Source organism: Eptesicus fuscus, chromosome 5, assembly GCF_027574615.1.
Source record: "Eptesicus fuscus isolate TK198812 chromosome 5, DD_ASM_mEF_20220401, whole genome shotgun sequence".
NCBI lineage: Eukaryota > Metazoa > Chordata > Mammalia > Chiroptera > Vespertilionidae > Eptesicus > Eptesicus fuscus.
In genome coordinates this window covers 38,870,567-38,890,116 of record NC_072477.1, presented here as the reverse complement: position 1 = coordinate 38,890,116, position 19,550 = coordinate 38,870,567, and the positions used below count along the sequence as shown (strand labels likewise).

Below are 19,550 nucleotides of genomic sequence, written 5' to 3'. Positions count from 1 at the left end.
ATAAAAATATATTTAAAAAAACAACAGGGTTGGACTAGATGACCTCTAAAATTTGTTCAAACACCGAAATTTTAAGATTTTTTGGAAAACGATCACAAACATCCACTAAAGTATGAAACAAGACATACATAACCTAGGCTGTTCCATCACAGCACTAATGTTTACAAACTGGGACCTTTGAGATGAAATCCTATATCCTGCCATTCTGTATACTACCCTAAGCTCAATACTATAAACATTTCCTTGGCAACTTCCTTCTGCCCTTGGCTGATGCAAAAGGAGAAATGAGGAAGATGGTGTGGGAGTTTGCCAGTGGTCGGCAAACCGTGGCTCGTGAGCACATGAGGCTCTTTGGTCCCTTGAGTGTGGCTCTTCCACAAAATACCACGGCCTGGGCGAGTTTAATTTGAAGAAGTGGCGTTAGAAGGTTAAAAAATGTGGCTCTCAAAAGAAATTTCAATTGTTGTACTGTTGATACTTGGCTCTGTTGACTGAGTTTGCCGACCACTGCTCTAGACCCATCTTCGAGGTAACAGGGTTCAATGGGGATGCTTCCTGCCAAGTGTGCTGTTTTTCTTGTAGGTAAAGGATTATAAAACGTTAGGGAACTATACGTACTGCCCATACCTAATCACAAAAATATTTAATGAATGTGTTTCCAGTTCAGCCAGGGTATCATCTGATTCCTGGCAGAGGCTGAGGCTGAGAGATGGCAGCAGAGCAAGGTAAGAGGCAATTTGAGAATAACTGCAGAAGTCAACTATCCAACAGTCACACGGGTTAGTCATATTCTAGTTCTCCAGTGTCTGATTGCCATATCCTCTTTGTACTCTGCCCTGACCCTTCTTTAATATCCCCCTTTTTAACGCTCATTTCCGTTCTAACAAAAGATTATTAAAAAACAACAGTAAAACATACACTCACGTTAGTTTCCGCCATTGTCCCAAAGCCTTATTAGTAGCTGGAAAGACAGAAATATTAACCAACCTAATTAATCAAACAGCAATTCACTAATTTCCCCTAGTCCAGGCCTTCCAATGAAACCCCTGGGGTAGGTCTGTCTCCACAGCGGTGCATGGGGGCACTGGCCGTGACACTGCATTGGCGACTTTTCTTTTCCTGTCTACTCTTCGCAGGAACACAGAGCTGGGATGTGGGGTTTTGAAGCAATGCCTTGGAGAGCAGGATCCTTCAGCCCACAATAGAAACACAGCGAGGAAGAGAATGAATGTTTACATGTCACAGAGGGCTTCCATAGAACATGTTCAGTGTGAGAATTTTCAAAGGCTGACAGATGCAGTTTGACAGAAATAAATAAAATATAAGATTCCTACGGCTTGCTTCACATATAAAGGAGTAGTTATTGGAAAAGAGTATACTTTGTAATTATGTTCCAAAACACAGTGACACTGGATTATAAGTATAATTACTATTGAAAATAAAGGTAAGAACTAAGAAAAGGCTTTAGCAAAGGCTAATTTTAAAGTTAAAATAAAGCAAAATTTAATCCAAAACATTCTCATTTTAAATTTAAATAACCCTAGGGAGCCTAATCGGATTAAAATTGAATGATCTGACCAGTAATCAGAAGAATCATCATAGCATGTACACAAAATAGAGAATAAAATTTTAATGGTATAAAAAAACAAATCTTTTTGGCCAATTTAGTACTTGCTGGAATAAAGTTGTAAAATGTTACTCAGTAACTGACTTAGCTTCTAAATCAAGCCAGAATCATACATGTTCTGTATATTACTTGAGTATAAACAAGTACATTACATGATAACATGCAGACATGGAAACAAGAAAGAGTACCATGAAGTCAGAATTGCCATCTCTGTTGATGAAGTAATGAGCTGAAAACAAAACACCTGTCCAGTAATCTGGGATATCTCATTTTGAAAAGGGGATTTTGAATGTTGTTTCTTTCAAGGATTCAAATTCCATGTGGTTAAGTTTGATTTTCTTTTCTGGATATGAAAAATGGGAAGCCGATATATTTCTACAGTCATGGGAATATAATTTTCTTTTTACTCAATATTAACCTTTTGCACTCGGATGTCAAGTGTGACTCGACACGGTTAGCATTAGAATAAAGGAATTGAGAAAAAAGCAAGCGAGTGCAAAGGGTTAAACTTAAATATTTGATAGACTTTCTTCTCAAAAAGGGCTCTTCACACTCCAGTGGTTAAGAATGAATTCCTTAAAGCTCTTAGGCATTTGAGTGCCATACCACCAACAGCAACATATGCTCAAGCATTTAGTAACAGTTGTATGAGATGCGTTGAACTTTCCTGAGAACTAAGTTAGACCTAGGAAATAAGCAGGGTATGAAAATGACCTGAGTTCACAGGAATCTCTAAATTCAGAAGAGATTACTTCAGCTTTGCTAAGATCTCATCAAAAGCCTTTTATAGCAAGGGTTTCGTAGTCACATATTTGGTCATGGAGCCTTGGGATCTTTTTAAACACTAAAAAGGAGTGTTTTATGTTGTGCAAATTCAATGAAAGGCCAAAATAGACAAGAGGACTGATGGTGCTGAGTAAAACCTACAGGTAAGCCACAGATCCCACTGCCTTATAAAGAAAGAAGGCGAGATGTGCAATTGGCCAACTGTGCACCAGGCTGACGGTTTCTGGAAGCTAGAAAGATCCTTGTGTGTTAAGTGAAGACAGCACCTTAAGTGGAACCTAGTGGAAGCCACTCAGAAGTGAGGGATGGTTGTGGCAGAGACGGCTACTGATCCCCTCTAGGTGATTCTTCCTTTGTGTGTGAGAACCCAAGAACGTGTAAGACAAGCAGAGTAAAATATCAGCTTCAGTCATTTCTCCAAATTAGGAATCACAACTTTTTACTGTTTGCAAACTACTAAGAGGTAACCTGTGAATTATTAGTCATTGCTATCAAAGAATATGGTCTGGCTTCAATCTGAGCTCTTCTGATTTGCTCTGTTATCTAATTCAAGGCACTTTACATGTTTTGGTGCCTTAGGGTATTAACATGTAACATGAGAAAAACACTCATTTACTTACCTCGAGGAGCTACTACATAGATTACTGACTCTTAAAGCACTTTGAGCTCCTCAGATGAAAAGCACTGTGGAAATGATTAAGCTGAGGAAAACTCTTCTAATGCCTTGGAATTCTGATCTATTGTGCCTTATGTCTCAATCATGTTTTCTGAAACACTTTTAAAATAGAACCTGTTAGTGGCACTCTGTCCCTTTATTTATGTTGTTTGGCACATAGATGTTTATATATTTAAAATAGTTGTCATACTCCTGATTCCAAAAAAGTTTACTAAATTTTCCAGTAAAGTTAATGAAATGTACTCCTTGTGGAGTACTATGTTAAGTTTAGAAGACTTTAGCTTTCTCTGAGATACATGTCACATAATAAAAGGTTATTTTTTTCAAAATAATTCAACTAGTGTTATTTGTGTGAAACTATAAGTTTTTAATGAAAAAAAAAAATACTCAAGGTATGCCACAGTGTCTATATATTCATCTGAAGAGTACAAAGATGAAGTTCTGAAAAAAAAAGGGTCTCAACACTATAGAAAATAAATGTGCTTCTTAAATTGTTCAAAGAAAACATTTAAAAAAGTAATGTTTCATACATTGAAATAAAGCAATTTGTCAGAGATAATAAATTATAAATACAGTAGTTCAAATATTGTTTCTTTTTTAGCATTAGTTTTGCTAAACAAGTTAAATTCAAAACACTAAATCTGTTATACTCCTCTTTCAAAGGAATTGTGGAAATCTAAAACAATGATACCACCTTATGATCTTTACATAGAATATACTACATAGTGACCATTTTAGATTTATAACATATTTTGATTAATACATTACATTCAACCCATTAATATGCCTTTATATTTGGGAGAAATTAGATTGCGATTTATAACCTTGAAGTTCACCCAAATGTTCCTTACTTCCAGGTCTTACTTGATTCTCTGCAGGGGGTTCTATCAGACTCGTAATTAAAATGATGAAAACTGTAAATTACTTCTTTTGGACTGAATAATGTTTTGTTTTTAAATAAAATAAAGTGCTTTTAAATTCAAATATTTCTTGCTCTAAACAAAACTGAAACATACTTAAACCTGAAATCTCTGTATCTTGACACACATACTTTAATAGAAAAAAATCATTATTGGGCCATTAATGTCCTTCATGAGTTCAAATTGGATCTAAATCGGGTTTTGCATTATCCTCGTGCTCATGTTTGTGCATGAAGGTTAAAAGAAAGAGGGCAACATCCAAGGATGACCAATAGGCAGTATGTGACGTGACAGCTGACCAATAGCGGCTCTCCACAAGTCCTTCTCTGAGTTCAAAGTCAATTCTGTGATCCAATTCCACTAAAAAAAAAAAAAAGGAATCAAACAAATGAATAAATATTACAATAAAATAGGTTCCATATAGACTTACGAGCTGAGGATGAAAATTGAGCTAATAGAAGTGATTCTTCTAATGATAAATATGTATATATATTTTAAAGTGACTTTCCACTCCAATTATATGGGAAAAACTCAGAAGAGCCTTATTACCTCAGGATTCTATGTGGTGAGTCCTTTCTTTGTGTGCCCAGGTTAATATGGAATAATAACTGAAGAAAACAAACAGACAAAAATTCACTGTCGGGCCGGTGTGGCTTAGTGGTTGAGTGTCAACCCATGAACCAGGAGGTCATGATTCGATTCCTGGTTAGGGCACATGCCCGGGTTGTAGGATTGATCCCTAGAAGGGGGTGTGCAGGAGGCAGCCGATTGATGATTTTTCTCTCCCGCTCCCTTCTCTCCCTAAAATTAAGTAATTTCACTTGGTATATTTTGGGTAAAAAAAAAAAGGGGGGGGGTGGGCTCAAATGCTGGCTTTCCCTTGTGCCTAACCTATAAAATAAGGAAAGCAGCCCTCCTGCAGAATTATGGGCTTTCATGCAATAATTCCTGTGGGAGTGCAAGAGGTCACTAATGGCCCCTCCAGGGCTCTGGGGGATACACTAGAAGATAACCATCTTCTTACAGTTCCATAGTTTCCTTCCCCACTTGGCAGCCTAGATTTTGTGCAGTTAGCAGAGCCTAACATGCGGAACATACATGTGCTCAATAAATGTCTGCTGTGGCTGGGAACATTAAACTGGGAGGAAGAGTGCTGATCCTTAGGGGGAAGGACTTCATTTATAACAATGCTGCTCTCAACAATTCAGTGAATTTAATCAAATCTTTTCTAAAATCCATAGAAAGTCCTTGTAATACCTGTTAGAGAAAATAATCACCGTAACAAATCAAGGCTACAGGAAAATTTCAATCAATTCATTTAATAAATCCTTAGAGAAAAAACACTTAGAAAATTGGTATTTTGATCTTCAGGAACTAACTCCTTTAAAATTGTGAGTGAGCCATATAGTCAGTATTTTGAAGGGTCCATCTTCAAAACAAAAAACACCCAAGTCACTACCACTTAGACATACAAAGTCTGTTCTTTGCCCAGAGCCAGAAGATGTGAAAAGTGAAAACTGGCAAAAATTGAGGAGGAGGTTGGAAAAGAAGTTGGGTTTTGTTTTACACTGAGACTTTGGTAATTGCATATAGGAAATCATATCGTTCTAGAGAATAATTTCATATAAATGTTTAGCAAATACTTATTTTAACAACTATTTTGTGACAATACTATTTGGTGACTTAAAAATGCATCTACAGTTGTTATTTTTCTTTTTTTAAAAAATTTGAATTTTAGAGAGAGAAAAACATCAATTTTTAGTTCCACTTATTTACAAGTTAATTGGTTGATTCTTATGTGTGCGCTGACTGGGGATCGAACCCTCAACCCTAGTGTGTGGGGACAACATTCTATAACAACTGAGCTATCTGGCCAGGGCTACAGTTGTTACTTTTCTATTCAATTGTTCTTTTCTGACAAGAAATGTCCATGTATCCATCTATACATTCTCAAGTAAAATTTACACTCCAGCAGCATAAAATACCAATAAGGTTATTAAACCATTTGTTAGATATATCGACATAGGCTTTTATAAGGTTTTTTTTTTTTTAAAAAAAAACTGTTATTTTCCTCATTTAAATTATAATAAGCTAATCCATAAGTTAGAAATAGTTGAAAGCCGTATGTGGAACTGTGGAGTAGTAATGTCTGCATCTTTTATCTTCTGTATTCCATGTGACACTGGAGGTACATTCTGGCACAACAGACAGGAAGATGATAAAAGAGGAAACTGGAATTCTCAAGCACGATGAGAAAGAGTCAAGGTGAAGTTAGTTATAAAGGAAAAGGAGAAATAAGAGAAACTGAAAAGATGAGAAACCCATGCATGAATATTGGTAAAAACCACCAAATAACTTCTAAGAATTCCCTTTAAAATGCTACTGTAGAATATCTTACTAGTCTAACTAGTCTTAAGTTGAACTGTGTTTTAAAGTCAGAGTGTGAGGCTTTTCTTGTTATAACAAGTGTTATTGGCTCCACTTTAATATTATGTACCTAAAATTTACTCTTACTATGCTATTCTTATGTGCAGCACTGCCTTTCATGTATTAGACACTAAAATGCCTAATTTAATTGTTACCCTTGTTATTATCACCTAGAGGGACTTTAATAATTGTTAACTGACCGGCCCTCCCTATCCCTTTCTTTTTATCTTAGTTTGTCCCTACCATATGGGATCTAGGTAGCCAGCTTGTATCTGATGAAACTGTTTGACTTGCACCTTACTTAAACAGTTTACCCCAGGCAGTCTGGCTGCTGGTGTGGTTAACCTCACATTTGTTTTGATTCTGCAGGTGGATGGATAGAATTAGATGGGCTTATGTCTCACCTTCTCTCCCCTGTGTATAGAGATTTCCCAAGTGATTGAGATTCTATAGGACAGCACCATTCTATACAGGGTGGGAAAAAGTAGGTTTATAGTTGTGAGTATGCAAAACCAGTTTATCCTTGTATTAGTATTTATTAATTATTATATTATTTTCCATACAAACAACTGTACACCTACTTTTGCTCCACCCTGTATGTGCTGTGAGATGTCTTGCCCAAAGTGGGCCCAAAACTATCTGGAACTGCCATGGACCTCCTTTCCTACTATCTATATAAAAGCCCAGTGACTGCCCTGACCGGTTTGGCTCAGTGGATAGAGCGTCAGCCTGCGGACTGAAGGGTCCCAGGTTCGATTCCGGTCAGGGGCATGTACCTTGGTTGCGGGCACATCCCCAGTGGGGGGTGTGCAAGAGGCGGCTGACCAGTGTTTCTCTCTCATTGCTGTTTCTGACTCTCTATCCCTCTCCCTTCCTCTCTGTAAAAATCAATAAAATATATTTGAAAAAAAAAAAAAAAAAAGCCCAGCGACTGTTATGGTGGAACGACCGGTCACTATGATGTGCACTGACCACCAGGGGGCAGACGCTCAACACAGGAGCTGCCCCCTGGTGGTCAGTGCGCTCCACAGCTGGAGCGCCGCTCAGCCAGAAGCCGCGGCGGAAGCCTCTCCCGCCTCCGTAGCAGTGAGCCCAGCAGTAAGGAGCAGTGAGCAGGTGGGTGGTAAGGAGCGAGGGGTCCCAGACTACGAGAGGGCGCGGGCCAGGCTGAGGGATTCCGTGGCCCCCCTGGCCCTCACCAGCGCACGAATTTCATGTACCGGTCCTCTAGTTACCATATAAAGAATGGGCAGCACAACACAGCTTGGTAGTTTTCCCCCAGTTTCTCTGAGTTAGGTTAAAGAGAAAAAAGAACATAAAATTGTCACTTTGTCCTTTCTCTTTCTTGGATGACTAAGTGCTAGAATTCTCCTATTCACAAAGAAAAGAATGAGATGCCTGAATAGCCGAAGAGAAGTAAAAACAAGAAAAAAATGTTGGCTTTTAATAATCATCAGCAGTTTGCTTATACGCTTTAAAACATGGATTATTTTCTTTCCCGGGGAGTCATGCAGATGAGCATATTTTCCTCCCTATTCTCCAAAGCAAATGTCTGCAGTCCACACCAGTGGGAAGGGAAGTGTCCTCAATGCTGTGCTTTCATCAGAGGATTCCTTTGCGCACAAGGCTTGTCAACATGGATGTTGTACTAAAAAGTAAGCAACATCTTTATGGGCAGTACCTAAGTCTGTTTCATCTTGGAATCTTTTCTAGTTGACTACCTTGGTATCTTGGCTCCTGGTAAACATTTAATAAATAATTGTAGAATGAATAAAAACAGGGGAAGAGAAAAAGGAGCCATATACATATTACCAAATGAATCACTTTGGTGTGGTTATGATTAGTGGTCTAACAGCTTATGTAGTTGGGAAGACTTTAAGACAGTGGATATAACGGCTGCAGGACAAATGTATGAGTAGACTGATTTTCCTTTCTCCAACTAAATATGCAAAACTGAATTATTGAGCAGAGACCAGACTGAGCACTTTCATAAGCTCATTTCTCGAGGGGAATTCATTGAGTTAGATCAACACAAACTGTAGCTAGGGAGAAACAAACACAAACAAAATGAAATCAGCTTGTTATACTAAAACATTTAAAAACTTGTATCAAGTAAGAGTTGTTTTGAAAACAGAAAAAAAAGTAAGCAATACAGAAATTGTAAATTTAGATATAGTTAAAACATCCAAAGAAAAACCTATATTTTTTGTTAAAGACAAAATACACTATTTAAAAAAAAAATGGAAAAAGTAAGGAGTTGTAGAAAAAGGAAAAGTTAATTGATAAAAATAATTTAAACTGCCAAGATTAATCCTTCATGATATTTAGAATCTACTGAAAGAGAGTGAAAACATCTCTTGCATCCAATACTAATTTTTTAAGCAAACCTACCCTTCCAAAGAATATTAAATAGAGGGTGTCTTAAAAAATGTACACGCACTTTGAATAATTTTTAATGCAGTGTTTACTAAAATACATTTCATTTTCAAAATTGAGCTATCAGCTATTAAAAATATGTATACATTTTTTGGTGACACCCTGTATTTGTACTGAAACCAGATATCAGCTATGACATATTTAGTATCAGCACTAAGTGGTAGTGTTACTAATATCTGAAGTAGCTAGAAATAACTACATCCTTTACGCTATGAAAACCTTTTATAGCTAGTGTAGTACATAAGAAGTATAGTGAAGCCTTTAGGATAAAAGAGAAGGAAAAAATGGCTTGTGCTTTTCTCCCTCTCTAAAAGGTTCCTTCTTTGTAGGAGTATCATATATTTTAGCACATAAGGCACTAATCAATAGTTGGGTTTCAGAATCACTACCATTTAAGATTAGAAAATACAGAAACATATAAAATAGTCTATACGCTGATTTCATAGAAGAAGTAATACAATTTTTCAATGAGCAGAACTCTCTAAGTAGAGAGCATTTTCATAGTATTCTGAATGCTATTCCTAACATATACCATACCGAGGGCATTATCTTTATTCTGCATTACATTTTCCGGAAAAAGAAGATGTGGGAGATTTAAGAACGACTCCTGAAGTTTGAAATCTGTGAAAAAAAAACACAAGATGCTGTAAAGTGTTGGCTGATAGTTACAAATGGCCTTCAATGATGCAGTGGCCAAAAGTTAGAACAGTCCTCTCAAATAAGCCGATTGAACCTAGCATACATAAAGAAGTACACATTTTGATTTTTGTAAAGATTTCTTTCATGGAAAATGTAAGCCTAATTAATTTTGAAATAAAATGTCATAATCTGTTAACATCAAGATATCCCCAAAATGTATAGTTCATTTAAGTTCTGATCTAGAGGGAAAAAAATGCTGAAACAAACAGATCTTTCCTTTTTGTTACAAACACGGAGGAGCATAAGAAATGAAATAGTAAAACCACTGGGAATAAACCTAGACTTTTTAAAAAGAAATGAAGATTAGTTAGTGCCATCAACTTGATGACAACTGATAGAACTTACTCTTCAAAGAGAGAAACCCTGATTGATCATGAACTCAAAGCCTGTGTCCATCTTACCTTCAAAGAAAGAGAGAATCAAAGTTGGTAGCTTCAGAATAAAGGTTATGGAGAAGAACCGAGGCAATGAAGGTGAGCAGAAAGAAGGAAAGAAGCCAGAATTACCTAATCACAATGACCAAATTCCAAAAGGAAGATTTAAGCAAGTTTTATGATTTGCAAGAGATAGCCAAAATAGCAAGTAAGACTTAAGCAATTTGTTTAAATCAGGATTACACAGAAGAGCATATCTTTGAGGCAAGTCCAAGAATTAGTAAGGCAAATCTTGAGGATTTGATTTAAAAGACAGAATTCTACTATAGGAGTAGTGGCACAGTTTTAATAGTTATATCTATATCTAGAGATGAATATATGCAACTAAGATTCATGGTTAGCTCAGATTTAGTTGTGTGTATAGTTGACAAAAAATTTACCATTAGGCCCAACAAAGAATTTACATGTAAGAATGACAGCAAATGTATTTTGTTAAGCTATCAAAATATATGATACAATACAGCTAAGCACCTCTATTCACCGTTGTCCTGAAAGAATAGGTTTCTCTCTTATCATTTGAATATTACTATGTTAAAAAAAAAACCCCAAAAACTAAAAAATAGTTTTCCTCCCTCAGATCCTATAGATTGTCTCTGTCTTCATCATCCTTTCTCTTGTGCTACTTAGGCTGCTCTTCCTGTTCTCTCATTCCTCCCACTATTGACTAGCATCTTTGTTGTGCATTAACATTATGAGGAATTGTGACTTTTTATCTATCCTGTCACAAAATTCTTTGAGAAAAATTATTTTTCCTCAGTAGTTTTCTTTTAACATCTGCATGTTACAACAGACTTTTGTATTTTCACAATCACAATCCTGATATTAAGTAGAAGTGAGAGCTTAAGTCACCAATAGTATAGGAATTGCAAGACATATGAAATTTGTACAAATATCAAAGTATAAAATGAATTTTCTAGGCAGCATTCAAAAGGCTTGCAATTAAAGAATTTCCAGCACTTAGAATCTGACAAAGATAAGATCAAGTTAAAAAATGCCATTGGTCTAAATAGAAATGTCCAATGTCCAGGATAATTAATCCTGGGGTGGGGTTCACTTGGAGAAAGATCCAGCCTCTATGAGGCCACAACTGAACTTCCTTTTAAGCATGTTTTACGGATGGCAATGCTGGCCATTTTGAAATTTAGAGCAGCAGACACAGTAAGAAAACAAGTCTTTAAGTATCTGAAATAAAATGTTTAAACATCTCTAGAGAAAGTTTTCCTCTTCCCATAGTTACAGAAAGGAAGTAGGCTAGTTTCAGAATCTACATTTCCTTATATAAACTAATGGGAAAACAGGACTTGACTTTTTAGTCTTATTTTACTGGACACTTAAAATTGAGGGTCAAGTTTACAACCTTGGAAGTAAATATATACTAAGTAAGTGTATTAGTGTTTCACAACAATTCAAGGTTTTAGACCTTTTAAGTCCACTGGAAAAAAATTAAACATAGCTCCATTCCAATGCCACGTCCAGAATAAACTATCCATTCATTCACTCATCTCTTGAGTACCTGCTTTGCACCAGTAGTGGGGCTAGAACTGGAAGCCATGGTTTTAGTATTGGGTTGGATAAAAGGAACAGTGGGATAAGTAGCAGAATGGCTTTGGCATAGTGGTTTTTAAAAAGTATCAAGAGTAGATACAGCATAGGTTTGATGCAAATACATGAATTTTTAAGGTTGAGAAGACCATATTTTTAAAAATCTAGTTTATAAAAACCAGGGGGTGCTTACCTCATAGAGATTTGTTTTATGCTTGATGCTTAAGACCCCCATGCCATAAGGCCCTGATTATTATTAATTCACCAATGCAGAGAATAAAACTGCATTTACCTGGGATTAGTCTTAAAAACATAAGCAGCAGATATAAATTTTTTTTAAAGCTTTAGATTTTAGAGTTGACTGCCTGTGTTGATATCATAATCCTCTCTGCTCTCCTCAATTTAAAAAAGATATAGCATAAAAAAACAGTATGAACTAACATGCAGAATCAAGAAAGCCAGAACTGCTATGTGGAAGGGTCTGTGTTGCCACAGTGGTAGTAGGAGGCGAGGCAACTGGCTTCTTCTCGTCTTCCATTGAGTCTTTAGGTGTCTCAGATGGCTGTGCAGTAGATGAACGTCCAAACCTTGAGAACAACATTCCTCCAAGTCCCTTTCCAATGCTAGCAGCCCCTGCATTTCACAAAACAGGGCAGTCATTCTGCTGAATTACACCACATACCAAGCCAAAGAGCACCACCCATAATTATTTGCCAATTGGCAGAGGCACCAAGCTCTAGTCATGTTTTTCCAGAGTGGGAACATAAAAAAGTTACAATTTAATTGTACGTTTCTAAATAAAAATGGTGTTTAACAGAAAGAGAGTGTACAGACTTTAAGAATATAGCTTACAAAAGAATAAAGATTCTATTTTACTCAAGTGATCATTATTTATTAAAGTATTTGGTAAGATTATAAATATACGACACGGGCATATATTTACTGTTGATATGCTTAATACTGAAGTTAGGTGGGTATGTAATAAAAAGTTATCAATAAACAATCTGTATGACAAAGTGAAATAGCAATTAAACCAGCAGGTAAAGCCTATTTAGAGTGCCATCTTGTGGCATTTTATATTAAGGCAACTTATAACCAAAAGCAATGGACAAATTCAAGTGGCACATTACTGAACTCCAGGTGCTACAACAAATATTGTAGCTGGTAATGGAGAGCATTCAGAGACAAATGAAATATCCTTGTTGCCCTCAGGAAGGACACAATTTAAGAGACTTTTGGGACATGGATCAGAGAACTAGATAGCAGGGACACCCTTAGAACTCAAGTACCTCCTCATTTCACAGATGAGGAAGCATTAAGATCTATGGGACTTGCCCAAGATCTCACAGGAAGTAGTAGGGACAAGTTAAAATGAGGGACTTGATTCTCAGACCCTTGTGCATTCAGCTATCTTACCTCTAAAACTACTGGATTGGATTAAATTAGAGAAATTCAAGGTTTTTGGCCCTCAAATATGAACAGCGAGAGGGTAGTTAATTCTAAACACGTGGATTAACTACTGGATGGGTTGTAATACATAGAATATTTCCAAATCTCCCAAATTTAATGCCTGAATAAGAAGTGCTTATAGTCATTGATAAGGAATACTGAAGATAAATTACCTAATATGCTTGCTTTGCCTATATTTGTTATAGATTCTCCATAGTGTCGGCGAGGCAAGACAGGTGAGGTCACAGGGCTTGGTATTGTGGAAATGCCTTCATTCTCTGAAACTGAGGTAGATTCTTTGCACGGGTGGAGAAAGCTTGGCTTCATATGCTCATATGGTAAAGGATTGGAAGTATTATACCAGTGGATCTGGACAGGTGAAATGTTGCTGTAGTGTTTCAGTATTAATGGTTCTAATCTATAAGCCTTGATTAAAAAAAAAAAAGAAATACAACATTAAGGCTCGGATTTTAGTAAACTCTGTTTATTCTTATTCGATTGCATGCTCAGCAGACCTTAGGGAATTTTAAAAAACCTGATAATTTCTAACATGTATTTCCAATTTGTTCACTCTTAATAATAGTAGTTGGTCTAATATTTCCTTAATGATGGGACTATGTAAAAAAAACCAGAGTTAGTTTAGTACTCAGAGAAAAAAAATTCATTTTTATTATGCCCTGACATCATCTAACAGATTAATTTTAGTCTCACAAATAAAGCAGAAGCAGTCAAGAGTAAACTGGAACACAGTAAATAAAGGCAATTATTACTAACTCAGAATCTCTTAGAAACTCCATTTTCAAATAGATTAACATAGTAACACACAAATAAGATCCCAATAGAAGACTATTTGTGTACTGTGAAGTGGAGGCAATACAGCAGAAATGGCAATGGATTTGGTGTCAGTATCCCTTGAGTTCATATTCTAGCCTCTGTCACAAGGTCTCAGTCTCAGTTTCCTGAGCTATAGAAAGGCGGTAACTTCCTCCCGCACAAGGATGTTGGAAATAGATAATGTTTGTAAAAACTGCCTAGCACAGTTATGACATAAACACTAAAAAAGCATTACTTAAAAAAATCACAAAAAACTATAAAATGAATAATAAAAATAATTTATATTAACGAAATGAGTTTGGAACCGTCCTTTATAATGGAACAAACTTTAACATTATACAAAGGACAATGAAAGCTCAGATTTTACCTATGAACTCAAGTTCACTTTCAAGTTATAAAAAGAATGAATAAAATGAATGTATATTAATGAGACATGGAACATCTAGCTAGATGTTTTCATATATATTACTTAATCCTAACAAACCTATGAAGTAAACATTATCATCTGCATCATTTAGATAAGAAACAGTCTCTGAAGTGACTTGGGCTAAGACTGTGCAGTCTGTATTTAAGCCTTATATTAGATTCCAGTTCAGTTAAATTTATTTCTTAAAGATAGCAGTTTTGATTCTTTAACATATGGGAAATTTTCTAAAATTCTAGTGTTTAGTCAGTGTTTTATTTATTTGGTACTAGCTAACAATCTTTTAAAAGACTTTACACAATTATATAAAGCTATTTTTCAGAATGCTACTTAAAATAGTTTGTTTTAATTTTAGGCATATCTAGCCTAGTCCCCCAAAGGGTTTAAGGAATCATTTTTTTCATCTGAAAAATGATGCATTAAACTATTTACCTAGATGAAAGCCCCTTGGACTGTTCGTATTAAAAAATTATTTACAATAGAACATGTAAAAACCCAAAAATTTATAATCCCACCAGGCTAAACCAAGCTCTTCCATCTTTTCATGTTTAATACATAATATTTAAATATTTTCACTTCTAAGGGGATCTACCACATACATTTCAATATTGTAGCATATTTTAGAGAAAAAAATATTTAAAGTGGGATTCTCAAAATTTATGATTGCTATGTTATTGGTATTACAACTGGTTATGGTTTGGAAGTACAGAAGATTCTCATCCCTTGTATTAGTTATCAAGATAATATTTTTACATTATATTCTTATACTATAAGTACAACATAAACAGGTCATCTCTAAGGTATTTTACTTCCTGAGTCCCACATCATCCAAAACACAAATGTTTTAAAAATATGAACCTATGCAAATACAAAAGATAAATGAACTCTTTCTCATTAATTCAATACCTAGTAAATTTCTTACAGATTCTTTTAGGAACAATTTAATATTGAGAGAAAAATGTCTGTATGTGCAACTCACCACTGGATCTGTTGGGTGAAAAATATTTAGTAACCGGTTACAAATCTCTCTGGGCAAAATATGGTCTTGACTTCCAGTGTTCCCTGGGCGAATGCCACGCAATGCCAAAAATACTGCTAGTGGGGATCCCATGCAGAAGAAATTCTCAACCTAAAATATTCAAGCCATTGACAATTTAAAAAATAGTGAAGTGTTTTTCAACAGAATTTGAGCACAATATAACATATGGTAAAATACAAATAATAAAATTATCTTCAAGTATGTCTTTTTCTATGAGCTTTGTCTAGATGGCATCTGCATGATAACTATATGCTAATCATTAGTTATTCTATACAATCTTCCTAGCAACAACTTCAAATATATCTTTCAATCCTACCTTATAATAGAGAAACATGCAAATTGACCGCACCTCCGCTATGCCCATGATTGGGCCTGCGAGAGGCTGGGGGCGGGACTCCGGGTGGCCTATCTGGCCGTTGAGAAAACCAAGATGGCGGCGCCAAATCCTCTTAGTCCCGGGGGTCCTGGGGAGCGATCGCGACCCGGGGGGGCGTGGCCGGGCACGGCCAGCAGCCTCCCGGGGGTCCCAGGTGGGATCGCGACCCGGGGGGGCGTGGCCGGGCACGGCCAGCAGCCTCCCGGGGGTCCCGGGCCAGATCAGGGACCCGGGGGGCGTGGCCGGGCCCAGCCAGCTGCTCCAGGGCCGGGGTTCCCGGGCGATTGCCACCCTGGCCTAAATGGCTGGTGCTGAGAGGGATCAATGGGGCCAGTGGAAGGAGCAGGTGGTAGTTGACCACCGAGGCCATCTGCAGCAGCCGGATGCAGAGCTGGGGTCCACGTTCTCCAGGTTGGCCTCCGTGGGGCCCGTGTCGCACCCATAGTAGCAGAGTGGGCATGCTGGCATAGTAGCCCCAGCATGAGGCCAGCTTCCCAAGCCAGGCTGCGGAGGGAGGGAGGGCCTCTGGCCTGGGAGCACTCCCCCACCCCAGTGGACAGGGCACAGAGAGCGAGCAGCAGAGAGCTACTAGCGGTGGTGGGTGTGGTGGCCTGGCTTCCAAGGGGCTGGCTTTAGCTGCTGTGGCCTGCGCTGAGGTGGCTGGTGGTGGGGGCAACTGCGTGGGCGCATCCGAGGCTGGGGCACTGGGAGACGTGGGACTGCAGCCCAGAAAGCGAGGCTCTGGAGGACCTGGTCACCGACCCCCGGCATTGAAGCCGCCTCCTACAAGATGTATCCTAGCCTAGGTGTGTGGGAAGCAGGTTCAGGAACCTCTCCCTTTGCGGCGCCAGAGCCCAGGCCTGCCAGCACCCCAGAGGAGACCCCCGCCAGGATCGGGGGCTTGACCAGTCTCTAAACCAGGGCGGCCATTAGCCCAGGCCTGCCAGCACCCCAGAGGAGACCCCCACCAGGATCAGGGGCGTGACCAGCCTCTAAACCACCTGCAGCCCTAGCCCAGGCCTGCCAGCACCCCAGAGGAGACCCCTACCAGGATTGGGGTCATGGCCAGCCTTCAAACTGTGGCGGCCCCTAGCCCAAGGAGGCCTCCTGGCCGAGGACGCCTGAGTCTGTTCTTGACCTAGGGCCAGGCTCTCCCCGCAAGGGACTCAGAAGCCGCCAGAGTCTAACTGCCAGTCTCTGGGAGTGCATCCACTGTCCACCAAAAAGTAGGGCCATCAAACCATTCAGTCTCAGTGCAGGCACAGGTCCGTGGCTGACGGGGTGGAGGCCAGACCAAAAACAAAACAGCAGAAACACCCTGCCCACCTGGGCGGGTAACTGCTGTAGTCCACGTGGCCTGGGCAGTGTAGAAAGCGCTACCTTCTCCCAGGTCCTGTGCTGGCACCGCCGCCTCGCTCACCCTCAAGCCCCCCTGAGTCCTGACAGCAAAGTGTGTGGGGCATTCTGCAGGAGTTGTGCCGTTCTGGGTGCTTTTGCCCAAAGACACACTTTGGGATGAATTCAGAGCCACATCTCATTTCCCATGAGACTGGAAGAACCATGTAAAAGGATTTTGACAAAAGCTTTCCACATCTCTGTTTATTCTTTTGAATCCATAAAACGACCTTAAAAAAAGCATCCGGGCCACCTAAGAAAGAATGCACTTTCTGGCCAGAGCACGCAGGATTCTTTTGCCCAACAGGTTAAAGGGAACAGAGCTGGCACAGTGGGAATGGCCCTGGTGCCCTATGAGGAGACCGGGGGAATGGGGTTGTCGAAATTCCATAAGCCTCTTGCCACCTTCTCTTTTGCAAACCACACCATCCAGATCCACCAGGACTGGAGGCAACTGGGAATCACAGCCGTGATTTGGGACATGGTGAGCAAATCTTGAGGGGCCTCTGAAAACATTTGCAATTGATTATAAGACTGGTCTTTATTTAAAAAGAAATAAAAGAACAGCTTTGTTGAGATATAACCCATATACTGTACATGTCACCTAAAGTGTACAATGAACTGGTTTTTTAAAGTAAATTCAGAGTGGTACAACCATCACCATGCTCAATTTTTAAATATCTTCATGACCCATCCCCTCCAAAAAAAACTTCTACCCATTGGAATCACTTTCCTGATCATCTTCCCCAAAATAGATTGCACTTTAAAGGTGGGTAAAGGAAAGTTGAGGGAAGTTAAAACACTGCACAAAGGATATTGTAAGATGACAAAGCCCAAAGTGAAGATCATGTGTTTTCTTTAAAAAATATATATTTTTAAAATTTCAGAAAGGGAGAGGGAGAGAGAGAGATAGAAACATCAATGATAAGAATCACTGATCAGCCGAAACCGGTTTGGCTCAGTGGATAGAGCGTCGGTCTGCGGACTGGAAGGTCCCAGGTTCGATTCCGGTTAAGGGCATGTACATTGGTTGCTGGCACATATCCCGGTGGGGGGTGTGAAGGAAGCAGCTGGTCGATGTTTCTCTCTCATCAATGTTTCTAGCTCTCTATCCCTCTCCCTTCCTCTCTGTGAAAAATCAATAAAATATATTTAAAAAAAAAAAAAAAGAATCACTGATCAGCTGCCGCCCACAGGCCCCCTACTGGGGATTGAGCCCGAAACCCAGTGCCCCTGATCAGAATCAAACCTGGACTCTTCAGTCCACAGGCCGATGCTCTCTCCATTAAGCCAAACTGACCAGGGCCATGTGTTTTCTTCAAGTTCTGCGTGGTTGTAATGGTCCCCAAATCTATACTAATAAAAGGGTAATATGCTAATTAGAGTGGTTGTCTTCCGGACATCTTTCCAGACAAAGCCGCAGTGGCTACAAAGGCCAAGGCTCAGGCAGCCATAACCAGCTGCAGTGGCAGCAGCATTGGGGTTATGGGGGTGGTGCCTCCAGAGGGAGGCCAGACTGGGGGCCAAGGCACAGGCAGTTTGGGGTGATCAGGCTGATAGGGGAGGGCAAGGTAGGGGCAATCAGGCTGGCAGGAGATCAAGGTAGGGGCGAGCAGGCAGGCAGACAGTGGGGTTAGGGACAATCAGGCAGGCAGGCAGATGAGTGGTTAGGAGCCAGCGGTTCCGGATTGTGAGAGGGATGTCCTACTGCTGGAAGTTGGACATCCCCTGAGGGGTCCCAGATTGAAGAGGGTGCAGATTGGGCTGAGGGGCACACCCCCCCACCCCCCCAGTGCACGAATTTCGTGCACCGGGCCTCTAGTATAATAGAAAATGAAGAATGAGAATGTTAAGGAGAAGAAAGATAATTAATTCCATTGTGTTTCTACACACTAATCAAAGATTTATTAAACTACTCTTTTGTGTGAAGTAATATACTTGGTTCTATGGAGGATATAAAGACAAATATGGCAATGAGAGAAAAAGAGGGACATCTGTTATACTTTCAACAATAAAGATAAATTTTAAAAAAGATGAATAAGGCAGAGCTTCTACACTCAGACTTTATAATCTTGTGTGAATGGCAAAATAAAATAAGTTCATAAGTTAGGGAAAGTATGAGATTTACAACCTTTTTCATTTCATGGCACAAATAAACTAATTACTACAATTCTGCGGTATACCAAAAATTAATTATATTTTTTTGCCGATCTGACAAAAAAAAGGTATAATTTTGATTCATTCATACTGGACAGCTATTGTTCTGTTGGCTGTTGAGATTAATTTGGCATTCTAAAGGAAAAGAGGTCAGTGCCTCTGACTAAAGAGTCAGGTATTACATGTTTTAAAAATTCTTATGGCACACTGGTTGAAAATTGCTGCTATATAAGAACAAAGAAAGGAATAATTAATTCCAACTCTGAGGGCTTTACAAAGAAGGAAGCATTTGCATGGGTCAAAAAGATGAAAAGAATTTCCACAGTTGG

At 38.9% G+C, this 19,550-nt stretch overlaps 1 protein-coding gene across 7 annotated transcripts in view; it reads right to left on the bottom strand.

Moving 5' to 3' along the window:
- Nucleotides 1-1,615: 1,615 nt before the first annotated feature.
- DDHD1 (DDHD domain containing 1) overlaps nucleotides 1,616-19,550 on the bottom strand; it is a 101,417-nt gene continuing 83,482 nt past the window's right edge. For 3 of the 7 annotated variants that reach the window (XM_028141737.2, XM_028141738.2, XM_008139042.3), the window contains 5 exons: nucleotides 15,234-15,383; nucleotides 13,170-13,422; nucleotides 11,989-12,180; nucleotides 9,410-9,493; nucleotides 1,616-4,369 (listed from right to left, as the gene is read on the bottom strand). In XM_028141737.2, the coding sequence (XP_027997538.2) occupies nucleotides 4,188-4,369; nucleotides 9,410-9,493; nucleotides 11,989-12,180; nucleotides 13,170-13,422; nucleotides 15,234-15,383 (861 nt within the window). In that variant the 3' untranslated portion in view covers nucleotides 1,616-4,187. The remainder of the gene's footprint in view (nucleotides 4,370-9,409; nucleotides 9,494-11,988; nucleotides 12,181-13,169; nucleotides 13,423-15,233; nucleotides 15,384-19,550) is intronic. The other 4 variants (XM_028141739.2, XM_008139044.3, XM_028141742.2 and 1 more) reach the window with 3 other exon arrangements.